The sequence below is a fragment of the Lepidochelys olivacea genome, assembly GCF_965140295.1.
Source record: "Lepidochelys olivacea isolate rLepOli2 genome assembly, chromosome: 2".
Lineage (NCBI taxonomy): Eukaryota > Metazoa > Chordata > Testudines > Cheloniidae > Lepidochelys > Lepidochelys olivacea.
Window position 1 is genome coordinate 210,157,069 of NC_140412.1, and position 26,004 is coordinate 210,183,072.

Here is a 26,004-nt window from a genome sequence, read left to right on the forward strand (position 1 = left end):
TTAATATTGAGAAACTAGAAAATATGTGTGTGCAATAAACACCATGAAAATACACTTAAATATAATGATAAACGATTCTGTATTACAAAAACTCCTTTGTTTCATTAATCTTCATGGATTATTTGATGGCAGTGGACCTTTAACTTTCTGTTTAGCAGCCTTCTCATTTTTCAGCTGCAATAAAAGAAAAACAGCAATGGTCCAAGCACTAGTGTGTCAACAAATCAACCATGCAGTACTAATTAAGCTACTACTTTATAATAGAAATCTAGGTACTTACCTGGCCCCCAACACCACAATACCTCACAAATATGAGTTTATCCTCACACTCATTAGATGAAGAGAAATTCTATTAACACCATTTTACAGATGTGGAACACAGACCAAAAGACTAACTTGCATACTCAAGGTCACAAAGGAAGTCTCGGCAGCTCTCCTGAGTTCTTGGTTGTTGCTTTAACCACAAGATCATTCTTCCTCCCAATTGATTTTCCCCTCACTAGTTTCCTATTGCATGCTTTGATTTGCCAAAATATGTACCTGACTACCCTTTTTTACTGTGGATTTATATTCATCCCACTGCAATTTCAATATAGCAACTCCTTCAATTTTGCATGTATATACCATAGCTTTGGAAGCCAATAATTGGTCTATAGCACTCACTGGAGTGTGATGCATGGGTACATTAAACATTATTTTAAATAACTGTATTGAGAAGGTGTGTGGATCTTTGGTGTATAAGTGTTCACTGCACTGCCTTGAGAGACGGGGGGGGGGGGGGGGGGGAAAGATATCAAAGAGGGGTTGGGGAGATTTAAAGCAACATATTTAACCTGTGTCCCTTTTGTAATTTTATTGTATTCTTGAAGTGGAGTATCTTGTTTTGGTAGGGTTCTTTTAATATTTGTTAAATAAATACACCTGTTACTATGTGTTTACATTAGGCAAGACAAGGTCAAAGAAATACACCTTGCAATTGGAATGGAAAGTGATGAGATTTGTGATGGTTTTTAGTCCCTGGGGGAGTTCATTCCAGACTCAGACCACTCCTGAAGAAAGTTATGTCTCCCGCACAGATGAGCTTTACTCTTATTGTTGAGAGTTCCATTGTGCCAGAGAAGTGAAATTGTCCACCATTGTCTTCATCCCAGAACATCTCACAGTCTTTTAGGTATCCTGGGCTGAGGTCATGGAGAGCTTTGAAGATAAGAACTGAGACCTTGAACTCAACTCAAAATTCTATGGGAAGCCAGTGTAGAGAGTAGAGGACAAGTGTGGCGCCCACCCACTTCCCAGGTTTTTCCAATAAGACAAGTGTGATATGCTCACAGTAGCCTGTGTTGCTGGGGAGACTAGCTGCAGCATTTTGTACTAGGTGGAGTTTTCTAAGTGCACAGGTTTCATGTTCAGGTATATTACATTACATTACTGTAGTCCAGCCAAGTCTTCCTCCACTGGGATGGAAAAGAGTCTCCTAACCAAGCTGTGTTGGGGATCCAACCCACACAAGACCTGGAGGGGTTAAAGTGGCTAAGCAGACCAATTAACTGCCCAGGCTGCACCTGGAGAAGGAGACAGGGAGCAGGTCACTAATTGGAAATGGTCTCAGCTGGGCAGGAACAGGAGAAGCCTATATAAAGCCCAGAAGCTGTAAGCAACAAGAGGCTTCAAGGAAGTAGTCTATAGTGCGTGGGCGTGGGTAAACCAAGAAAAAGGGGGAAGCTAAAGGAAGAAGTCCACAGAAATAGCAGCAAGGAGTTGGACCATACAGACCTTGGCTGCTTGTTATAGGGCAATGGTTCTCAGCTAGGGGGGAGGTATGCAGAGGTCTTCCTACTGGGGGCGGAAACTCCTTTAGATATTTGCCTAGTTTTACAGCAGTCTACCAAAAAAAGCACTAGTGAAGTTGATACAAACTAAAATTTCATACAGACAATATCTTGTTTATACTGCTGTATATATTATACATGTAAGTAAGTATGAAATGTAAGTATGATGTTTATATTCCAATTAATTTATGTATAAATAAGAAAATATGCAATTTTTCAGTAATAGTGTGCTGGGACACATTTGTATTTTTAGGTCTGATTTTTGTAAGCAAGTAGTTTTTAAGTGAGGTGAAACGCAGGGGTATGCAAGACAAAAAAGACACTTGAAAGGGGTACAGTAGTCTGGAAAGGTTGAGAGCCACTGTTATAGGGTCCCTGGGCTGGAATCTAGAGTAGAGAGTGGGCTTGGGTTTTCCTTCCAGCCACTGGGAAGTGGCAGAGGGCACTGGGGACACCAGCCAGACAGCTGGTCTGGAAGGTCTTTGATTTCTCTGGATGGGGAGGACCTTAGTGACCTGGCTGGAGGGCCCAGCCATGAACAGGAAGCTGCAGCTCTGACAGCAAGATAGTCTCTTTCACTCTGTGGCCTAACAGAGAAGAGCAGTGCCTGGCACGAACCAATCCCTGGAGCTGCCAGCAGGAGGTGCCACATGCAGTGAGTGGACCCCATCACACAACCAGACACAGCTGAAAGTGCTACTTGTGGTGACTGTTGTGATGAGGGCTCAGTGTTGGCAAAGAATCCAAGAGTACTCCTAGACTATAGACTGAATTGACTAATTGTGGCTATGAACCTTCAGCCAAAGGACATGGCATAGTAAAATGTTTTATGCCATAAAAGCCAGTGCGCTTTTAAACGTCCAAATACACATTCTATCACCATTCTGCACTTGCTCAGCCTATAGTTGAACAGCTCCTGACTACTGTCCAGGCTGCTAGCGTATGGCTTCATGAGCCATGGCATTAAGGGGTAGGCTGGGTCCCCAAGGATAACTATAGGCATTTCAACATCCCAACAGTTATTTTCTGGTCTGGGAAAAAAGTCCCTTCCTGCAGCTTGTGAAACAGACCAGAGTTCCTGAAGATGCGAGCATCATGTACCTTTCCCAGCCATCCCACGTTGATGTTGGTGAAATGTCCCTTGTGATCCACCAATGCTTGCAGCACTATTGAGAAATACCCCTTACGGTTTATGTATTCGCCGGCTTGGTGCTCCGGTGCCAAGACAGGGATGTGGGTTCCGTCTATTGCCCCACCACAGTTAGGGAATCCTGTTGCAGCAAAGCCATCCACTATGACCTGCACATTTCCCACGGTCATTACCCTTGATATCCGCAGATCTTTGATTGCGTTGGCTACTTGCATCACAGCAGCCCCCACAGTAGATTTGCCCACTCCATATTGAGTCCCGACTGACTGATAGCTGTCTGGCATTGCAAGCTTCCACAGGGCTATTGCCACTCGCTTCTCAACTGTGAGGGCTGCTCTCATCTTAGTATTGTTGTACTTCAGGGCAGGGGAAAGCAAGTCACAAAGTTCCATGAAAGTGCCCTTACGCATGCAAAAGTTTTGCAACCACTGGGAATTGTCCCAGACCTGCAACACTATGCAGTCCCACCAGTCTGTGCTTGTTTCCCGAGCCCAGAATCAGCGTTCCACAGCATGAACCTGCCCCATTAGCACCATGATGCCCACATTGCCAGGGCCCGTGCGTTGAGAGAAGTCTGTGTCCATGTCCTCATCACTCACGTCAGCGAGCTGACGTCGCCTATTCGCCTGGTATCGCTTTGCCAGGTTCTGGTGCTGCATATACTGCTGGATAATGCGCGTGGTGTTTAATGTGCTCCTAATTGCCAAAGTGATCTGAGCAGGCTCCATGCTTGCCGTAGTATGGCATCTGCACAGAAAAAAGGTGCGGAACGGTTGTCTGCCGTTGCCCTGATGGAGGGAGGGGCGACTGACGACATGGCTTACAGGGTTGGCTTACTGGGAATTAAAATTAACAAAGGGGGTGGCTTTGCAAGAAACTGAATGGCCCCCTCAAGGATAGAACTCAAAACCTCAGGGATAGAACTCAAAACTGGGTTTAGCAGGCTGTTGATTTCACAGAGGTAGGGAGGGAGGAGAAAATGAATACAAAACAAATCCGGTCTATTTCTTGTTTTGAGCCACTTCATCTATCTTTATACATCTTGCTGTCAGCAGACTGTGCAGTACAACAGCTAGCCATCATCATCTCCTGGGTGCTCGGCAGAAGACGGTGCAGTATGACGACTAGCCATCATCTTCTGGTAGCTGGAGGTTAAAAGACAGTGCACTGCCGGTAGGACTCAATCGCCACAAGATGAAACAAGGGAAATGACCTGGCTGAGTCACTCCCATGTTTGGCCAGGCAACCGGTTAAAAGAGCACCCAGGACTATGTCGATGACGGCTACCAGTCATACTGCACTGTCTGCTGCCAAAAGGCAATAAACTGCTGCTGTGTAGCAATTCAGTACCACGTCTGCCAGCACCCAGGAGACATACGGTGATGGTTAGCTGAGCGGGCTCCATGCTTGCCGTGGTATGGTGTCTGCACAGGTAACTCAAGAAAAAAGGCGCAAAACAATTGTCTGCCCTTGCTTTCAGGGAGGGAGGGAGGGAGGGAACGGGGGCCTGATGATATGTACCCAGAACCACCCGCGACAATGTTTTAGCCTCATCAGGCACTGGGATTTCTACCCAGAATTCAAATGGGCGGCGGAGACTGCGGGAACTGTGGGATAGCCACCCACAGTGCAACACTCCGGAAGTCGACGGTTGCCTCGGTACTGTGGACACACTCCGCCGACTACATGCACTTAGAGCATTTGTGTGGGGGGACACACAATCAACTGTATAAAAATGCTTTCTACAAAACCGACTTCTATTAATTCGACCTAATTTTGTAGTGTAGACGTACCCCAAGTTTGCTCAGGAACGGGAGGTTTGACGCTCTGTGATAGTTGGCTAGTATTGGGTTAGCCAGCATGGGTTTCTTCAATGTTTAGTCCGACTATTCTGTGTTTGAAGGAGGAAGGGAAGATTCCTTCTCTGAATGAGGCTGTGATGCTGGTAAACCAAGTGCCAGCTCTTGCAGAGTCTGTAGATGTCTGCTGAATACTGTGAAATTCATAGCTGGAAACCAAACCAGCTCACCTATATGTTAATATTGTTCTAGATAAGTGTTAGACTTGTAAGGATGTGTTTAGGTGCTATAAAAAGACTAAGTTGCTGCATTCATTAACATTATAATTGTAATGTTTGTATACCATGTTACAAGGTAAAATATAAGTTTAAAAATGCCTGCTCCAAACTTGTGAACTGGGAAGGGAAGAGTGGCTCATCCAGGAGGGCTATCAAAGTTGTGAGCCATTGTAGGACAAAAGCTTTAATTGCCCCATCCACCCATGGAGAAGTACATGCAGAAGGTCTCATCCCGTGAGTTGGAATGCTGCAAGAGGGAAATAAAGATAGTTGACATGGAACCATAGGCTGAACTCATTTAACCTGTAAATTATCTCATTTCTTTTTCCTAGTTAATAAATCCTCTGTTAATTTACTATGGGATTGGCTACCAGCATTGTCTTTGGTGTGAGATCTACGGTACAAATTGATCTGAGGTAAGTGACTGGTCACAACCTAAATGTTTTATGATTTCTGGTGTAAGTGACCATTTATCACTAAATCCAGCTTGCCTGGGTGGCAATATAGATTGGTGAGCCCAAGGGGATGGTCTGTGACTACATAGTAAGACTGTTACAGTGATCCAGAAGTTCACATTTGTTACTGGGTTGGTAAAATCTAATTATGATACATACCACTAGTTTGGGATATCTGCCCTGCCTTTATCAGTTTGTCTGCTCTGAGACTGGCACTCAGTTGTGAACCACTCTAGACAGCATGACCAAAGCATTGGCTATTTCACTCAGGAGTGGCACTAGTTGTGAATCTGACCTATGCCCTTCCTGGCTTGTGAAAGTCATGAACAAGTCTTGGATCAGGACTCCTTTAGGGTGTCCAAAACTTCTCGATGAGTCAATGTACTGAATTCTGAGAATGCAGTTGGTTCTTAGTTAGTGAGTGCAGGCAAAGCAGATCCATGCTGTTTGAGAAGACTTCCTGAATGTGTGTGATTGTTTTAGTGAAGTAGGATAGTTTTTTGTGGTGCTTGGTGTTCTTGGCTTTGCTACAGGTTGTAGGCATTCAGGATTGAAGGAATTTACCACTCTGGCTAGTTCCTTGGCGTGGGATTTGGCAGCCTCAAAGAAGGCTGATAGGAAAGCTCTTGGCTTGAAATACAGCCTCAGTATAGGCTTTGAGGAATTTGTTTCATCCTGTCGGAATCAGTCTTTGTATTTCCACCCTCTCTCTTCATCCAGCACAGGGTGTCAGAAAATCAAGATAATCTGTGTGGCCAATGGGGAGAAGGGGTCATTTGGGGGCAAACACGTCAATGGCAGAGGCCAGTGTAGAATGATTCACCAGGTCCTTGATTCCTCACCCCGTGGGCGGGGTGCTGTTCTCCTTCAGCAGGCTTTGGAATTCGTTGGAGTACGAGTCAGCTATGTGGGTAAGGCCCTGCATTTTCTGATTTTGTTTAAATTTTCTGGAAATTTATCCACATTTGTTACAAAAAATAAAAAGGGGTGAAAAATCAGTGCAAAAAATGAACTTTGCAGTTTTCTGTATAAATTTCACTCTCCTCTTTCCTGTTTTTGTTTTTTTAACTTCCAAAACAGCCCTAATTTTTCATTTTTGACTACTTTTGGTATGAAAAGTAGTTCACTAACTTATTTGCTTTGAATGCTATAAACATCCATTCTATCGGTAGAACAGGTAATAAGTATGGGATGGGCGTGGGATTGACAGCAGAACACATCAGCGCTCAAGTCATTCCAGTACTTCTGATCCATCCCCATCCCCACTCTGGAAAAAGAGATGGTGGATCAGAAACTAGGGCCACCCAGGTTACTGAGCCACCATCTCACCTTCGAGAGAGGGGAGGTGGGAAGTTCTGGCCCTTCCAATATTTGGGTGGGGAAAAATAATTGCTTTTATAAAACCTAGGAATTTTTTGGTTAAAAATGAAAACAAAAAGGCCAGACATGATCTGTGAAAGTCCTAGGGAGCCAAGTGAGGAGATGGGTTTTGCGGGGGTTGTATCTGTGGTCTTGTTAGTATCAATATAGAAATCTCCCAGGACAACTGGGGTATTTTACCACCATTGCCAACCGCATGCCAGTGAGCTCCTTCATGAATCCTTTTCTGTGGTGGTCTGTTTTCAAAGAAAATGAATGGAGTACCAATTGGCTTTTTGTCATTTCTAGGTCGGGGCGTACCAAATATCCTGGGAGAATGCGATTGGCTACTACAGAACTTGCTCTGTCATCCAGCCAGGTCTTGGTGATGCAGGCTATATCAGGAGCCTCATCACTGATGTGGTTGTGTATTGTTCGTTAGCAGTAGGTCTTGCATTGATCAACATCCGCTTTAGTTTGTGATGCCTTGTGCTGTCTGTTTCTGACCTGTGGACTATGTAGTGGACCTGTGCATCATACAGGTGTGTTATGTCTGGCAGCTAGCTTCTTTTTGCTTTCCTGTTTTCTTGGACCGGTCCTCCCAATTTGAACTGTGATAGGTAATGAAGTACATGTTGCCATGGGATGTTCCAAGTGCAGGAACGGGTTGTCTGGTTTACCAGTTGCCATAGGAAAGGCAGCTCTGTTGGATATATTTTGGATCTGTAACTTGGCTGAGTCTTGGGAAGAGGCAGAGCAGTGTTTCCCTGGAGCAGTGATGGGTATGCTGGAAGCAAGGTGGCATAACAGGAATGAAAACTGTAATAAATGACAATAATAGGGCTGAGTCCAGCAAGAGGAAGTGTCAATGGCATCAGACATCCATTTCCTTGAAATAAACTGTCTGTCATGACACCCCTGTTGCTCTTACCTGCTTTGGGAGGGAGATGTAGAGGGTGAGAAATGGCACTTACCTTTTAGTCTTGTCTGAGTAAGAGCTGAAAAGTAGCCTGCCAGCAGGTGGAGAGGTATCTAGAGGAGCAGGGCTGGGTCTCCTTCCTTTTAAAAAAAGAAAAGGCGTACTTGTGGCACCTTAGAGACTAACCAATTTATTTGAGCATAAGCTTTCATGAGCTACAGATCTGATGAAGTGAACTATAGCTCACGAAAGCTTATGCTCAAATAAATTGGTTAGTCTCTAAGGTGCCACAAGCACTCCTTTTCTTTTTGCGAATACAGACTAACACGGCTGTTACTCTGAAACCTTCCTTTTAAAAGAACACAGCCCTTAGGATGGTTGTGGATGGTTCCTGAGCTGAGGGAGTGACTGGGAGAGGAATCACAGCCCCACTTTAATCTTTTGAAAATTAAAGGAAATTTTCTGAAAAATAGTAAGTGACCAGAGCTGGTGCTGGTTGTGTGGGGCCAGCGAGAGATGGACCCTGCTGCTGCCACTGGTGCTAGGTCCCCATTGGGAAGATTCTTTGCAGGGTCATACTCACTTTTTTGACATACATGCCTAAAGTTATGCACACGGCTAAGTCCTGCTGTGGGACTACTCATTCGCTCAAGAAAAAGAAAATGCCTCAGTCTTTGCAGAATTGAATCAAATATCTGAAATTCTTACCTCTTCACCAAGGAAAAGAAAATACTTGAAAATGTCTTGAGACTTAGTAGTAATGCTATATCTATAAACTGTTACATTTGCAAAATCTGTAGCACTTTTCTTTTTTTGTAATGTTTCTCAAGAAAAGATTCAATTTCAAAGACCAGTTCTCACAGAAACAAACGCTACCTGATGCAGGAAACAAGCATAACATTAGGCTTTATCAAAACTAGTTAAGTGAAATATTACTTTATAGAGGAATGGGTAGAATTCACTTCCGGCTAAGATGGTGGAGTTAAACCAGAATCTGAATGACTACATATAAATTAAAGAGGTATTAAGCAGTTTTGTGCCTGAGAATGGCAGTCCATGTTTTTCTGGGTATCCGAAGGAGGTTTGTGGGTTTATTTTGTTTTTACAGTTTCTCCTAGTTGTCCAAAACAATTACTGATATTTTTGTTTCTGTTATTGTTTGGTATTTTGGTGCAGTTATGCTTTGGCTTTCCTCTGGCCAAAGCAAGTTAAGTTTTTAAATTAAATATGCCTGATCTCAGTGAGAAGGTCACTGAACTATTCCAGATATGATTGGCCTATGGACCTACACTATGTCGTAACCAGTTTCAGAATGGTAGCCATGTTTACTCTGTATCGGGGAAAAAGAACGAGGGTACTAGTGGCACTTCAGACTAACAAATGTATTTGGGCATAAGCTTTTGTGGAGTAAACCCCACTTCATCACCATGCATGGAGTGGAAAATACAGTAGATATATCTATATGAGAGAGATCAATTAAGGTGAGCTATTATCAGTAGGAGGAAGAAAAAACTTTTGTAGTGATAATCAGGATGGCCCATTTCAAAGGTAGACAAGAAGGTGTGAGTAACAGTAGGGGGAAAAATTAGCCTGGGGAAATAGTTTTTAGTTTGGGAGTGGATGGGTCATTAGTCTTTATTCAAGCCTAATTTAATGGTGTCCAGTTTGCAAATTAATTCCAGTTCTGCAGTTTCTCGTTGGAGTCTGTTTTTGTAGGGTTTTTTTGTTGAATTGCAACTTTTAGGTCTGTAATTGAGTGTCCAGAGAGGTTGAAGTGTTATAATTCTTGACGTCTGATTTGTGTCCATTGATGCTTCTGCGTAGAGACTGTCCGGTTTGGCCAATGTACATGGCAGAGGGGCATTGATTGATTTGTCTCGTTAGAGTTGGTATGGCAACCCCCATTTTTTCATGTTGGGGGTGTGTGTGTCTGTGTGTGTGTGTATATATATATATATGTGTGTGTGTGTGTGTGTGTATATATCTTCCTACTGTATTTTCCACTCCATGCATCTGATGAAGTGAGTTTTAGCCCATGAAAGCTTATGCTAAATAAATTTGTTAGTCTCTAAGGTGCCACTAGTATTCCTCGTTGTTTATGTTGTAACCCTCATTTTGAAATGCTAATACATTTTTCAGGATCAGAATACCAGTTAAAGCAATGTGCACCATTGTAGGCAAGTTCAATTTTAAGTTTATCCACCTTAAATTGAGCCTCTTTATTTTTAAGGAACATGTTTGTATTAAACCTAAATACGATGACTTGCCCGTTCCTGGTACTGTTTTTCAAAGTAAGCCATGTCCTCTTCTTCAGAACTCCTTAAATTAGAAACTTGCTTTGCTGCACTAGAGCCACCTGAAGAAACACAAAACAAATGTCTATTAAAAATACTTGTTTTTATTTCAATATGCTTTATATTTGGAAAAAGATTTTCAAACGAAAATTTCAGTCTGCACAAGGGAGAAGTGCCCTATTTTACTTAAAAGCAATACCTTCAGCCAAGTAAGCAGCACTGTTAACTAGGTCTGGAATGAAAAGACCAGTAGTCTCTATGAGAGGCCTCAGAGGAGCTACATTGTAACTACCATCTTACTAGCCATGGGACAGAAGTGACGTTACAGCTATGTCGATATAGGCAGAAAGTCATAGCCCAGTATTACACTGAGTAAATACATACAGTGTGTTCTCTTACTGGAAACAAAAATGGAGAGACAGTACTCCAGTGAATAGAGGATTCCATTATTAAAGGAAACAGGTGCGGGGGAGGGCATCAAAAGCAAGAAAATCTAGTTCTTAAACTAATCATTTAGTTTCTCTAAAACATTAAACTAATGAGAGAGATTCTCTAAAACAATGAAAAAACCCTTGTTTTGAAAATCTTGATTACAGAAAAGTTTGTATATTAATTACATACACCCCTCTTAGAGGAAATGTCTTAAATATTTGCTTTAGTTTTGAACTCTAATGTACACCTTTAAGCTTTCCCTAACATCAAAAAGTCAACATTATACAGTGTACTCAGTATCAAGGCAATCTGACATTAATACACAACAATTTAAAAAAAAAAAAAAAAAAAAAAAAAAGCATGGTAGTTCATTTCATTACCACTTGTTAATTGTGAGCTGGCTTGTGCAGAACTGGATGGGCCTTGGAATGCTTTTAGAAATGGATGGTCCATGCCACTACTAGGTGACTCTAGAAATTCAGCAGAGGGTGCCCCTAATAGAAAACATATTGGGGGGAAAAATTAGCTTCACAAGAAGAGTTAATCATACATGATGGAAACCAAACATACCTACCAGTTAAAATAAATAATGCTGATACTTAGTAAACAGCATGAAAAAATTATGCATTGTGTATCATCCAGAACACTAGAACAAAGTAGGTGTGGTAAAAGAACCAAAGTATGGCTTGAAAAGAAATTAAATGGCTGAGCTCTTCTCCTCCTGTTGCTGTGACTGTACTATACGGGAACTACATTGCAGAAAGATCGTGGAGACCAGACCCAGATTTTAAAATATAATTAAATACCAACAGTGTTTCAAAATAAAGACTCCTGATTCTCTTTACTCCCCTGTAATGTAGTTTTGAATGTAGAAGTTCTCTAAGAACCAGGGGTGTAAGATGATAACCCAGTTCTACATATGCCCAATTTTGTTACAAGATTACAATTAATACTCAGTATACAAATCAGCTTGAAATCCCACTATGAATTGTGCCTTACACTGGGGAAAAAAATCATTTATCTGCATGTGTCAGGCTGAAAACTTAAAATGAATAATAAGAGAAAACAAAGATACCCCAACATGTAACTGTTAATGGGGAATCATCAATGAATGGGAGTGTTTCTAACGGGCATCTGTTCTTAGCCCAATGTCATTCAACATCTGTACGGGTGACCTGGAAAAAAATATAAAATCATGGCTAGTAAAGTTTGCAGATGACACAAAAATTGGTGGAATGGTAAACAGTGATAAGGATAAGTCAGTTATGCAGAGTGATCTGAATCATTTGGTAAACTGGGCTCATTCAAATAATATGCATTTCAGTATGGCCAAATGCAAAATCATACATCTAAAGAACAAAGAATTAGATCACACATGCGGGATGGGGACTGTATCTTGGGAAGAAGTGCTTCTAATGAGGACTTACCCTTATGGGTTAGATGACCAAGTGGCACATGAGAGCCACAGAGCTATATTGGGATAAGAGGGCCAATTCAGTTCTTTAATATATAAACAGGGGAATATCAAGTAGGCATTTCAATGTCTTCATTGAATGTCAATATCCTTCAACCAGAATGTAATCTTCTGGATACAGAAATGAATGAATTTCATAGAACTGGAAGGGACCTCAAGAGGTCATTGAGTCCAGTCCCTGACAGGTGTCTGTCCAACCTGCTTCCAAAATCCCCAGTGATGGAGATTCCATAATGTCCCGAGGCAATTTATTTCAGTGCTTAACCACCCTGACAGTTAAGAAGTTTTTCCTAATGTCCAATCTAAACTGCCCTTGGTGCAATTTAAGCCCATTGCTTCTTGTCCGATCCTCAGGGATTAAGAACAATTTTTCTCCCTCTTCCTTGTAACAACCTTTTTATGTACTTGAAAACTATTATGTCCCCTCGGTCTTCTCTTCTCCAGACTAAACAAACCCACTTTTTTCAATCTTCCCTCATAGGCCATGTTTTCTAAACCTTTAATCATTTTCGTTGCTCTTCTCTGGACTTCTTCAATTTGTCCACATCTTTCCTGAAATGTGGCATCCAGAACTGGACACAATACTCCAGTTGAGGCCTAATCAGTGCAGAGTAGAGCAGAAGAATTACTTCTCATGTCTTGATTACAATACTCTTGCTTATGTTTACCTTTTTTGCAACAGCGTTATATTGTTAACTCAAAGTTAGCTTGTGATCCACTATGACCCCCAGATCCCTTTCCACAGTACTCCTTCCTAGACAGTCATTTCCCATTTTGTATGTGTGCAACATTGTCCCCTTCCTAAGTGGAGCACTTTGCATTTGTCTTTATTGAATTTCATCCTATTTACTTCAGACCATTTCTCTAGTTTGTCCAGATCATTTTGAATTTTAATCCTATCCTCCAAAGCACTTGCAACCCCTCCCAGCTTGGTATTGTCTGCAAACTTTTACTGTACTCTCTGCTATTATCTAAATCAGGGATCAGCAACCCTTGGCATGCAGCCAGTCAGGGAAAACCGCTGGCAGGCTGGGACGGTTTCTTTCCCTGTAGCATCTGCAGGTTCGGCCGATTGCAGCTCCTACTGGGTGTGGTTCGCTGTTCCCACAGCACCTGTTGACCTGGAAGTGGCAGCCAGCACATCCCTCAGCCCGCACAGCTTCCCGCAGCCCCCATTGGCCTGGAATAGCAAACCGCAGTCAGTGTGAGCTGCAATCAGCAGAACCTACGGATGCTGCAGATAAAGAAACCGTCCCAGCCCGCCAGCAGATTTCCCTGACGAGACACATGCCAAAGGTTGCTGATCCCTGATCCTAAATCATTGATGAAGATATTGAACAAAACCGGACCCAGAACCAACCTCTGCAGGACCCCACTCGTTATGCTCTTCCAGCATGACTGAACCACTGATAACTACTCTCTGGGAATGATTTTCCAACCAGTTATACATTCACCTTACAGTAGCTCCATCTAGGTTGTAGTTCCCTAGCTTGTTAATGAGAAGGTCATGCAAGACAGTATCAAAAGCCTTACTAACATCAAGATAGACAACATCTACCACTTCCCCCTTATCCACAAGGCTTGTTACCCTGTCAAAGAAGGCTATCAGGTTTGTTTCACATGATTTGTTCTTGACAAATCCATGCTGACTGTTGTTTATCACCTTCTTCTCTTCTAGGTGTTTTTAAATTGATTGCTTAATTATTGGCTCCATTATCTTTCCAGGTACAGAAGTTAAGCTGACTGTTCTGTAATTCCCCAGGTTATCCTTATTTCCCTTTTTTATAGATGGGCACTGTATTTGCCCTTTTCCAGTCTTCTGGAATCTATTCCATGACTTCTCAAAGATAATTGCTAATGGGTCAGATATCTCCTCAGTCAACTCCTTGTGTATTCTAGGATGCAATTCATCAGGCCATGGTGATTTGAAGACCTCTAATTTGTCTAAGTAATTTTTGACTTGTTCTTTCCCTATTTTAGACTCTGATCCTACCTCATTTTCACTGGCATTCACTGTTAGATGTCCAATTGCCACCAACCTTCTTGGTGAAAACCGAAATCAAGTCATTAAGCACCTCTGCCATTTCCACATTTTCTGTTAGTCTCTCTCTCCCTCCCTCCCCCCACATTGAGTAATGGGCCTATTCTGCCCTTGGTCTTCCTCTTGCTTCTAACGTATTCGTAGCATGTTTTCTTGTTTCGTTTTATGTCCCTAGCTAGTTTGATCTTGTTTTGTGCCTTGGCTTTTCCAATTTTGTCCCTACATACATATGTTTATATTCATCCTTTGTAATTTGACCAAGTTTCCACTTTTTGCAGGACTTTTTTTTTTGATCATTGAAGATCTCCTGGTTAAGCCAGAGTGGTCTCTTGCCATAGTGACTCTTTCCTAAACAGTGGAATAGTTTGTTCTTGTGCCCTTAATAATGTCTCTTTGGAAAAACTGCCAACAGTCATCAATTGTTTTTCCCCTTAGATTTGCTTCCCATGGGATTTTACCGACCAGCTTCCTGAGTTTGCTAAAGTCTGCCTTCTTGAAATCCATTGTCTTTATTGTGCTGTTCTCCCTCCTACCATTCCTTAGAATCATGAACTCTACCATTTCATGATCACTTTTACCCAAGTTGCCTTCCACTTTCAAATTCTCAACCAGTTCCTCCCTGTTTGTCAAAATCAAATGTAGAAGAGCCTTCCCCGTAGTAGTTTTCTCCACTTTCTGAAATAAAAAATTGTCTCCAATACATTCCAAGAACTTGTTGGATAATCTATGCCCTCCTGTGTTTTCCCAACAGATGTCTGGGTACTTGAAGTCGCCCATCACCACCAAGTCCTGTGCTTTGGATGATTTTGTTAGTTTAAAAGAAGCCGCCTCCACCTCTTCCTGGTTTGGTGGTCTGCAGTAGACCCCTACCACTACATCACCTTTTTGTTTTTATCCCTTTTTGTTCTTACCCAGAGACTTTCAACAAGTCTGTTTCTTATTTCTATCTCAACCTCAGTCCAAGTGTATACATTTTTAATACATAAGGCCAGGGCTGGCTCTACTGTTTTTGCTGCCCCAAGCAGCATGCCGAATTGCCACCTGAAAAAGGGAGCTGCCGCCGAATTGCTACCGTGGAACTGTGAAGATACAAGCTGATGCCAAATTGTCATGGCGGTGAAAAAACCCATGCAGCCCTAATGATGCATGGACTGCCGCCCCTTTAAGATTGCTGCCCCAGGCACCTGTTTGGAAAGCTGGAGCCTGGAGCCGGCCCTGTTTAAGGCAATACCTCCTCCCTTTTTTCCCTGCCATCCTTCCTGAGCAAGCTGTATCCTTTTATACCAATATTCCAGTCATGCATATTATTCCACCAAGTCTCCATGATGCCAACTATGTCATATCTTCTAATTTCTATAGCTTCTTTTCTACAAGAAGTCAGAAGATGATCATCTCTTGCCTTTAAATCTATAAAAAAAAAAAAAATCAGGAATTGGGAGTCCCCATCCTATTGGAAAGTCTAACTTGCCCTGAAACTTCATATTTCAAGAGACTTTCATATAAGAAAATTAAATAGACAAAGGATCAAAATATTATCTCAAGTCTCCTGCACTTACCGACTCCGCTGTCATCAAGTCTCATGTAGCCTTCGGCCAGTGAACTAAAGCCAGTTAATCCTCCCATTGCAGCATAAGGAACATCCTGCCCCACAGGTTTTCCCTGGGCTAAGCGCTCTTGTTTAGTTTCCACAACCGTTTCATGAGCATATGTTGGCTGACCACACCCACAGGTAAAGCAGCTGTGAAATCCTGAACATTTAGAACCTAAATAAAAAGTATTCAGAGTGAGATAATGGAGTCTATTCATTTATTATCTCTCACACACTACAGTTTCCCTAAATTGTTGCTTTCCCAAGCACTGCTGGTTTCTTTCCATGCATAAGTACCCAACCACACTTTCCATTTGGATGCTCTATAAGAAAAAGGATGAACATGTGCTTAAATCATGGGAATCTGAGTTCTATTCCTGGAATCAGTCCCAGGCAAATCGAAGGATTGATTGTGCACGTGCTCCTACAATTTGTCCAACAATTTAAACGAGGTGGAGGCTGCTTCAGCTAAGGCAGGGGTGGGCAAACTACAGCCTGCAGGCTGCATCCAGACCATCAAACCTTTTAATCCAGCCCTCTATCTCTTACCAGGGAGCAGGATCAGGGGCTTGCCCTGCTTGTGCCATAGCTCCGTGTGGCTCCCGAAAGCAGTGGCATGTCCCCCACCTCCAGCTCCTACATGTAAGAGCAACCAGGGGGCTCCACACACTACGCCTGCCCCAAGCACTGGCTCTGCAGCTCCCATTGGCTGGAATGGGTGCCTGCAGACAGGGCAGAACGCAGAGCTGCCTGGCCAGGGCTGTGCCTCTGTGTAAAAGCCTGGGGGGGACATGCTGCTGCTACTACTGCTTCTGAGAGCTGCAGAGGCAGCACCTGCAGATGGGGCAGCTCGCAGACCCACCTGGCCGCGCCGCCGCATAGGAGCCGGACTCAGAGGGGGGACATGTTGCGGCTTCCGGGAGCTGCTTGAGGTAAGCGCTGCCCAGAGCCTGCACCCCTGACCTCCTCCTGGGCCCCTACCCCAGCCCTCACCCTGGAACCTGTACCCCCTCCCACACCCACCCCTACCTCAGCCCAGAGCCCCCTCCTGCACCCTGAACTCATTTCTGGCCCCACCCCAGAGCCCACAGCTGGAGCCTGCACCCCAACCTGCAATTTCATGAGCATTCATAGCCCACCACACAATTTCCATACCCAGATGTGGCCCTCAAGTCAAAAAGTTTGCCCACCCCTGAGCTAAGATAACAACTAGTGAGTGAGATCCACTGTTGTTATGCTCCCCCAGATGGCATCAGTAGCGTAGCTAGTGGAGGAGCGGGGCAACGGCCGCTCTCCCACTGAGCAGAAGTGGCACCTTTTTAATTTTTTGGCGCTTTTAATTTTTACTCACCTGGCAGCGCTCCGTGTCTTTCAGAATTGGGTCCTTCTCTCGCTCCGGGTCTTCGGCGGCACTGAAGGACCCCAACACCACCACCACCACCACCAAAATGCTGCAGAAGACCCAGAGCGAGCGAAGGACCCGATGCCGAAGACCTCAAGCGCCGCTGCGGGTGGCACCTTTTTTTTATCTCCGCTCCTCTTGTTTTCTCCACCTGGCTACGCCACTGGATAGCAGCAATAGTTCTCTGCCTTCTTCACCTCCCTTGCCAATTGGCTCTAGCTGTTCTGTAGAATGGGCACAGTCACACCCAGCAGCAGCATGTAGCCCAACATATGCCCAGCCAAGAAGGATTCATGGACCTAAATCAGGGCACGGAATGGTCCAACTGATCAGTCACAAGTCTGGGATTCTAGCAACCTGAGTTCACTTCCCAGATCTGCCATGGACTCCCTGTGTGACCTTGGGAAAGTTATTTACAGGCATAGACTTTTAAGCCAGAAGGGACCATTGTGATCACCTAGTCTGACCTCCTGCACACTGCAGGCCACAGAACCTCATTCACCTACTCCTGTAGTAGACCCATAACCTCTGGCTGAGTTACTGAAGTCTTCAAATCATGATTTAAAGGCTTCCAGTTACAGAGAATCCACCACTTACTCTACTTTAAACCTGCAAGTGACCTGCGCCCATACTGCAGAGGAAAGTGGAAAACCCCCTGGGGTGAAACCTTTTCCTAACCCCCAAATTGGCAATCAGTTGGACTCTGAGCATGTCAGCAAGACCCACCAGCCAGACACCTGAGAAAAAATTCTCTGTAGCAACTCAGCCTCCCACTCTGATGTCCCCACTACAGCCACTGGGAATATTTGTACTAGCAGTGACTGATGGGTCATACACCATTTTAGGCAGTCTCATTATACCATCCCCTCCATAAACTAAAACCAGTTAAGTTTTTTGCCCCCACTGCTGCCCTTGGAAGGCTGTCCCAGACCTTGCCTCCTCTAATGGTTAGAAACCTTCAACTAATTTCAAACCTAAACCTATTTATGGCTAGTTTATATCAATTTGTTCTTGTTTCAACATCGGTGCTTAACTTAAATAACTCCATTTCATCTCTGGGGTGTGTGAGTGAGAGAGAGAACATACACCTCTCTACAGGCTTCATTGGGTTAGGGTAAACAAGCCAAACCCCTTGAGTCTCCTCTCATAAGGGAGGTTTTCCATTCCTTTGATCATTATAGTAACCCTTCTCTGCACCTGTTCCAGTCTGAATTCATCTTTCTTATACATGGGAGACCAGAACTGCACACAGTATTCCAGATGAGGTCTCACCAGTGCCTTGTATAATGGTAATAACACTTCCCTATCTCTACTGGAAATACCTCACCTGATGCATCCTAGGATTGCATTTAACCTTTTTCACCGCTGTATCACATTAGCAGCTCATAGTCATCCTGTCATCAACAAACCTAGGTCTTTCTCCTCCTCTGTTCCTTTCCACAGGTTCATCCACAGCTTATAGCAAAAATTCTTATTAGTCCTTAAGTGCATGACCTTGAACTATTAAATTTCATCCCATTTCTATTCCAATTTTTAAGGTTCTCCAGATTTTCTTGTGTGATATTCCAGTCCTCCCCTGTTTTGGCAGTACCTCCCAACTTTGTCATCCACAAATTTTATTAGAACACTGCCATGTTTTGGACCTTCACAGTGGTTCTCAAACTGTGATTCAAGACTCCCAAAATTCTTCTTGGTGCTCTACAAAATGGAACACTTGCGATACAAGAAATGGGGGACTGTAAAGCTGGGAACAGGAGAGAGGCTACGAAGAGTCTCTATTACAAAGTAGACCACAGAATGAAATATCTGAAAAACTACTACCACGGTTACTTCTTTATGATTGAATCAAGAGCACTGTGATGACTTAGTCCCATCTTTGGGAGCAAAGAAATCACTTCACTCTATATTTCTATACACATATATACTACAGCTTAAGAGTATATAGGATAAACCCAGTGGATATATACTCCTACAGAAAACAAAAAATCCATCAACACTATTCCGGTATTGATCCTGTTCCTCACCGATCACAGCCATTGCTTGCAACCAGGATGGTTTTATTTATTTGTTTAAAGAAAAGGAAGTACCCTGATTTGTATAAAAACAAAAGCCAGGGTTCCAAATATTCTAGTCACAAGGCAAAGGAGACTGAGAGCCAAGATTGTGTAAACTAACTCCAGTATAATAAAAATCTACAATTTTCAAGAGAGGGGTCAATTCCTGACATCTTCTACAGAATTTTCAAACACAGCCAGGCCTCTTAACTATCATATATACTTGAAGCATTAGAAAATTTATTAAGCATAATATGACCTGTCATTCAAAAATATTATATTCGTTTGTAGTTTAAAGATTCAGTATGAAACAATCCAGTTACACTTAAACTAATTTGCTACATATGATTTAGAGTTAATTCTTGAAAGGCTGTTATATCAATGTTGTATATTATTCTGTTAGATATTATTCCCCATGCTGCAAGCAAAACTGGTTTATGAGATCCTTCCTCTATAAATTATTTCTCATACTTCATGCAAGTAATTTACTAGCAATCTAGAAATCTAGCTAAAAATATCCATCAATATATCATTTGAAGAGCTCTAAAAGACAGAAAATCATCTGAAGAAGTGGGTTTTTTACCCATGAAAGCTTATGCCTTAATAAATCCGTTAGTCTTTAAGGTGCCACTGGATTCCTTGTTGTTTTTGTGGATAGAGACTAACACAGCTACCCCTCTGATACTTGAGTACATAGTTTAACTGCTGATAATAATTCCTGTTTTAGGGCCAAATCCTAGTCCCACTAAAGTCAATAGCAAAACTTCAACTGAACTGAGTGATACCTGAATTTAACCATTAGTATATTAAATTAGTGTTACCAATAATCTTGCATGGGCATGAAGTGCTATTTCCTGCTAAGTTTAGAAAATATACCTATATTTAAAGCCTATGCTTCTTAAGTTAGTAGTAACGAATACTGCATGTGTATTTATAAGAAACTAACTTACAGGAGTTACAGGAAAATCCAGGTGCTGCACTGTGCTGATCAGCAAAATGCTTGCATCTACAACGAATGGGCTGAGTGCCATTAAGAGGGACATAGTGATAGGATTTGCACTGGCAACGGCTCACTCGACAGGGTACAAAAATAGGACGATTTTTTGGAATCTCTTCATAATCTGTTTTGTGTTGTTTATACCTAAAAACAGAAAAAAAATAAATTAGTACATATGCATATGGGCTATAACAATACCCTTATAGTTCAAAGAGACCAAGTCACTGAGGTACCAACATGGCTGCAACAACACTGCAAACAATTATAGCTCAAAGTCATTCAGCATTTACCATTAAAAATTTCTTTAAGGAATTTATAATTTAGATTTCAAGTTTAATGCAGAGATACATTTAGTTCTTCTACAAACAAAAAATGTGCTCATTCTCACAAAAGGTAGGTTTCGTTGCTGTGTGGGGTTTCAAGTGCTTTTTAAGTTATACTCTAGTGAAAAAATATGGCAGACCTTTAAATTTGCCTTTGGCACCATTTCAAGTATATATTTTCAAAGCAGTATGTGGTGATGGAATCAAATGGTCATAGATCCACACAATAAGTGTAAATATATCAGTAAATTCAAAGCTCTGAACTCTTGAATTTATCTCTGACTACTTCAATCTCTGGTAGACTCACAGTTCCAAGCATAAATTGCATTTATAGATCACTATAGAATGATTTCTTTCGTCTCAAAAATGCTTCCTTAAATTACATCACTCTTTTCACCCCAGATTCTCGAGTTAACTACTGCTATGACACTGCGTTTTATAAACATTTTACATTTTCTAAGTAAAAACAAAGTTCAGCAGCAAGAAGGAAAAAAAAACAAAACTCACCTATGGGTACAAAAACAGAGTGTTTCCGGGCCCACAAGTTTACAGTCCATCCCAGTTGGTGATCTCCAGCTCACGTACAATCTGTTCTGTAATCGTATTGGTAACATTTTTCTTTTGTATTCTTCATATTGCTCAGGGGTAAAGAGTTTCCCTCTATCATCATCACCTACAATTCTGCAACATATAATTGTGTTTCATAATATTTTAATTACATTTAACTTTCAGTAAAATTGAGGGAGGCAAAGGTAGATTGCAATTCTGAAAATATATAATGATACACCAGTAAACAACACTGAATATTATTTTATCTTCCATAATAGTACCCTAGAGATAGCCTTTGTAAGGAACTGTACTCAAGTGTTTAAACAAATGCTTATAAACTGGCTTTAACGGTATGGAAAAAAGAACAGGAGTACTTGTGCACTTTAGAGACTAACAAATTTATTTGAGCATAAGCTTTTGTGGGCTACAGCCCCCTGCATCGGATGCATAGAATATGCATATAGTAAGAAGATATATATATACATACAGAGAACATGAAAAGGTGGAAGTAGCCATACCAACTGTAAGAGGCTAATTAATTAAGATGGTATGAAAAGTGTGTAAAGAAGGGCTAGGGAAGGATGGAGTGGAGCGGCAAGCTACCAAGTTCCTTTTTACGTTGAAGAAAACGGACTGCAAGTCAGGAGTTCTGAGGTCTTCCTAGCTCTGACTCAGATTTCCTGCATGACCACTAACAAGCCACGTCATCTCTCTATTGCAGAGGTCCGCAAACTGTGGGGCACGACCCCCTAGGGGAGTATGGAGGAATGTTTGGTGGGGTGTGGTGGTGACCAGGCCAGCCCCCACAGGGGGTGGAGAGGAAGTGCCACCCAGCCCCCCCTCCCAACTCTGTTCTGGCCCTGGCCCTAGCCTCAGCCTCACTGCAGCTCTGCACCCACTGCAGCCCAGCTGTGGCTCCACCCCAGCCTGGGCCCCTGGCCGCGACTTTGTTCCTGGCCCCAGCCCTGGCTCTGCTCCCAGCCCCAGCCCCACTCTAAGTCTTGCTCCCTTACCCCTATCCACGTCTCCCCACCTGCCCCAGGAGCTGTGACCCTACTCCCATCCTTGGCTCAGGGGCGGGGGGCATGACCCTAAAATGTTCAGGGGCCACTGCTGTATGGTTATGTCTTCGCTCCAGTTATCTATTCTTGAGTTAACTCTTCTGAAGTTAACCCAGCTTGAATCACAGCTGCTACACCATGAAATAACACTCAAGATGTATTGAATGGTATATTAGCAGCGCAAAGTGATTGTGTAAGCCAGTAGGTTTCAACCTTTCCAAACTACTGTACCCCTTTCAGAAGTCTTGATTTGCCTTGCGTACCCCAAGTTTCACCTCACTTAAAAACTACTTGCGTACAAAATCAGACATAAAAATACAAAAGTGTCACAGCATACGACTGAAAAATTGCTTATTTTCTCATTTTGACTATATTAAATTTTAGTTTGTACTGACTTCGACAGTGCTTTTTATGCAGCCTGTTTTAAAACTAGGCAAATATCAAGATGAGTTAATGTACCCCTTGGAAAACCTCTGCGTACCCCCAAAGGTACGTGAAACCCAGTTGAGAACCACTGCTATAAGCAGCTGATGAGCCATGCTAACCAGAGCAATAACCTACATCCCAACAGGCCAGCCAACTTGAATTAACTATGCTCAAGATTTGTGTATGTGGACAGGACTCAAGGGGCAACACTCAAGTTATAATTCTAGTTAACTCTGCAATGAGGACAAGCCCTAAAAGGCCTTCGGTTTCCTCATTTGTAAAACAGAAATAATACTTACCTGCCTCATGGAGTTGTTAAACTTCATTCATTCATGTTTATAAAATGCTATAAAAATTTATAGTATTATTATAAGTTGCATGTGTTAAGACTTTCTACAAATAGATATAACATAGGCCTGTTTTTCAGTAAGCTACAGTGTGGATATACATATGCAAATTCACAATATATCAGTAACATACAATATCACATAATGTGCGCTAATATATTTCATCAACACCTGATATAACAATTTATTGAAATTTACCCTCCTTTTTAAAGCATTTTGAACATATATGGATAAAAAGTATGATTACCTGCATCTTTCATATTTTACTGAATGTTTTCTTAAGCTAAAAATAGTGTGCAAGGTATTGCATCACGTAGGGTAAGTAAAACAGGAGCTAATTCACTTTTGCGGTTTTTTAAAAGTTATTATTTTAATAAGATGCACCTAGAGATTCTTACAAATGGGGACATTTTTATAATTGTCAAAATAAAATGTGTGTCAATTTGTATTTCCTGAAAAAAATAGTTGAACTGGCTTACTGTCCTCCCAAACTATTTCACAAAAGTTTACTCATGGGCAGATGGCAGGCATACAAGCACGCCTGGGCATGGGGAACATAAACATAATTTCCATTCTCATATTTCAACTGAGATATATCTAAAAGATGAGTTTATATATGTCAACAGAAAAGGTACTTGCATGTCAAAATATTCACAGACAAAGCTCAATGAGACAAATATTAATAGAGCCATAATACCAGAGATAAAGGCATTGCATGGGGTAGTTGGAAGATTTCCCTCTCCCTGCCTTTGAAAAAGAAACATTTTTTAAAGTTCTGAAGTGTTCTGATGTATCCACAGAACTCATTAAAACATTCTAGAGTCCTGGTGAATCCTAAATTTTGCTGAGCTCTCCTATCCAGAATTTCAATCAATGATAACTTAAAAATCAGCTGTAGCATATCGCACAGCAAGAAAAGAAAGAAGTCTAACACCAAAACGTAGATAACACCAGGATTATAACCTCAGGTGGAGTATTAAATAACATTTTTATTTACAAAACACTGCTTCCCGTTGCTAAGCAAGAAGCTTTGTTGCTTTGGTGTTTCCATGGAGGAAAAAAGCGTTCTTCCCATGTCTCAAAAAAACAAAACAAAACAAAAAAGATTCCAGGTTCCTAAAGATATTTGGATGGGGACAGATTTGCATGAGAAGAGAACCTTGTCAGATAAAATATACTGGTATAATTTGCCATGTGACATCAGGTTCTGCAGATGTGGCCTTTGTTAACAAGCATGTTACCTCTGGAGACACAAATCCACAGTTTGAAAACTGCAAAACTAAGCATCCCTGATGGTATCTTCTAGACCAGTGGTCTCCAAACTTTTTGGATCATGCACCCCCAGGGCCAGCTCTAGGGAAGCGAAAAAAAAAAAAAAAAAAGAGCTGCTGCCAGCGTGTCACCGAAGACGGAGCAGGAAGAACCGAGCTGCCGCCGGCATGCCTCCGAAGAATCAAAGGTCCAGGAGCGCTGCTGCCGCCATGCCGGCGGCGCTCCTTCACTGGCGCTCCTCCTGCCGCGCAACCCCAGGGATGGTCTTGCGTACCCCGTGGGGTGCGCACTCCACTTTGGAGACCACTGTTCTAGACTGAGCACTGAGTCCCATTGGGTAGATAGAAAGACTAACCTAAATAATAATCTCTCCAGAAGCCTGTGGAACCCCATAAAATTAGGTCCCTAATCCATGAACTATTGGAACTCATTTACAAAACTTTTCTTAAACATTACATGAATATATCATCTCATACTACAGAATTAGAATTTATAATCCCTATTCCATGAGGAGATATCTTTGAGCTATAATGTATCTTAATTAAAACTATCTTTAGATAGGTCTTTTCCTCAAAAAAAGCATTTTATTAAAAAAATCCCATTTAAATACAAATATCTGATTTTTTTTTTTAAATCATTGATTTTTATCTACCCTGCCTCCAGGGGAACCTCTCTCTATACTCTGGCAGAGCGCCTCCCCGAGTCTAACAGCAGAGGCTGACTTGGCTGAGAAATTACCCAGTGTCCAACCCTTCTAATTTAGAGGATTCCCCTACCTGGATGCTCCAAACCACCCCCGCCAGGGATTCCCGTTTATTCCCTCGTAAAACGGTATTTCAGCTTTATTAAAGTGTTCCCCGAGGAGAGTCACTCCTGCTTCTTCAACCAGCACCCGCCATCTCCAGCCCAGGGCATAGGGAGCCTGACCCCCGCAGCCCACCCCCAAGCGGGGCAGGAGAAAGAGCCTGCGAACTACACCCCAGGCACCTGCGCCCCCATCCCCAGGAGAGGGGCGGCGACCCACGCCCCAGCCCCAGCCGAGCGGGGACGGGGACCGACCCCGGGGCCAGGTGAGACCGTGACACACCAGGAAGGGCCTTAACATTATCCGCAGCCCTCTGAAACTCAGGGCGGTCCCGTCCCGGGGCAGGCGGCCCCTCACCTCCGGTACTCCAGGTACTCGTCCACCGCCGCCGCGCCCCCGGCCTGCACCCGCAGCCGCTCCATCCGCGCCGGTCTCCCAGGCCCGGGGCGGGACGGGGCGGGAGCGCCTCGCAGCGCCGGCTGCCCGCTCGGAAGCGCCGCCCTCCCAGCCGAGGGGGAAGGCGGCTCCGGCGGGAGACGAGCGCTTGCCCCCGCCCTTCGCGCGGCTGGGCCGTTGCTCGGCTGGCGCCGGTTCAACGGGTCTCCAGCGGGGACTGGCCGACTGCGCCCGCCCAGTCTCCGCAGTATCCCCCCAGCGCGGCCGGCGCCTCAGTCCAGCCCGCCCCCCGGGGCAGTTTTATCCCCCTGGTCTTTCTGCGGCGGGAGAGGAATCAGCGGGGTAGAAGGGCTGGTGATATAGCCACAGGGGTGTGTAGCTTTGCCAGCGAGAGGTTTCTAGTGCAGACAAGGCTTTCATTGCCTTTATACTGGTATAAGGCCAGGGCCGCACTAGGGGCTTAGCTACCTTACGGAGTTGTATGGACAACCATCAGCTTCCGTGGACAAAAGGGTGGAGGTGTACACACTGGAAGGCTCCTCCCGCCCATGGAACTCCCCGGCTATGCCGACATAACAGAACCACCTTCCTCAGAGGGGTAGAGCTTTTTGCAGCAAAGTTATATTGACAGAGTGTCAGTGGTAGACACTGCACTTAGTTATGTCCCTGTAAATGGTCTCTAGGAGGTGTCCATCCTAACCCCTCTGAACTCTGCTGCCCCGCGCCCAGGAACACAGGCTTCTGCCCCTCCCTC

The 26,004-nt window shown here is 43.2% G+C and overlaps 1 protein-coding gene across 4 annotated transcripts; it reads right to left on the reverse strand.

Moving 5' to 3' along the window:
* FAM221A (family with sequence similarity 221 member A) lies at positions 1–25,346 on the reverse strand. Of its 4 annotated transcripts, none has more exons than XR_014710475.1 (8): positions 25,212–25,346; positions 20,902–21,075; positions 20,025–20,215; positions 15,587–15,793; positions 10,896–11,009; positions 10,057–10,145; positions 7,845–7,929; positions 92–174 (listed from the first exon to the last, which is right to left on the reverse strand). XR_014710475.1 is itself a non-coding variant. In XM_084620977.1 (7 exons), the coding sequence occupies exons 1-7, from the start codon at positions 25,274–25,276 to the stop codon at positions 112–114; spliced, it is 903 nt and encodes a 300-aa protein (XP_084477103.1). In that variant the 5' UTR covers positions 25,277–25,346; the 3' UTR covers positions 1–111. The 4 variants fall into 4 exon arrangements, 2 of the variants coding, with proteins under 2 accessions (XP_084477103.1, XP_084477104.1); XR_014710476.1 differs by lacking the exon at positions 92–174 and adding an exon at positions 181–5,303; XM_084620977.1 differs by lacking the exon at positions 7,845–7,929 and having other exon boundaries at positions 1–174.
* Between the last annotated feature and the right edge of the window lie 658 nt (positions 25,347–26,004).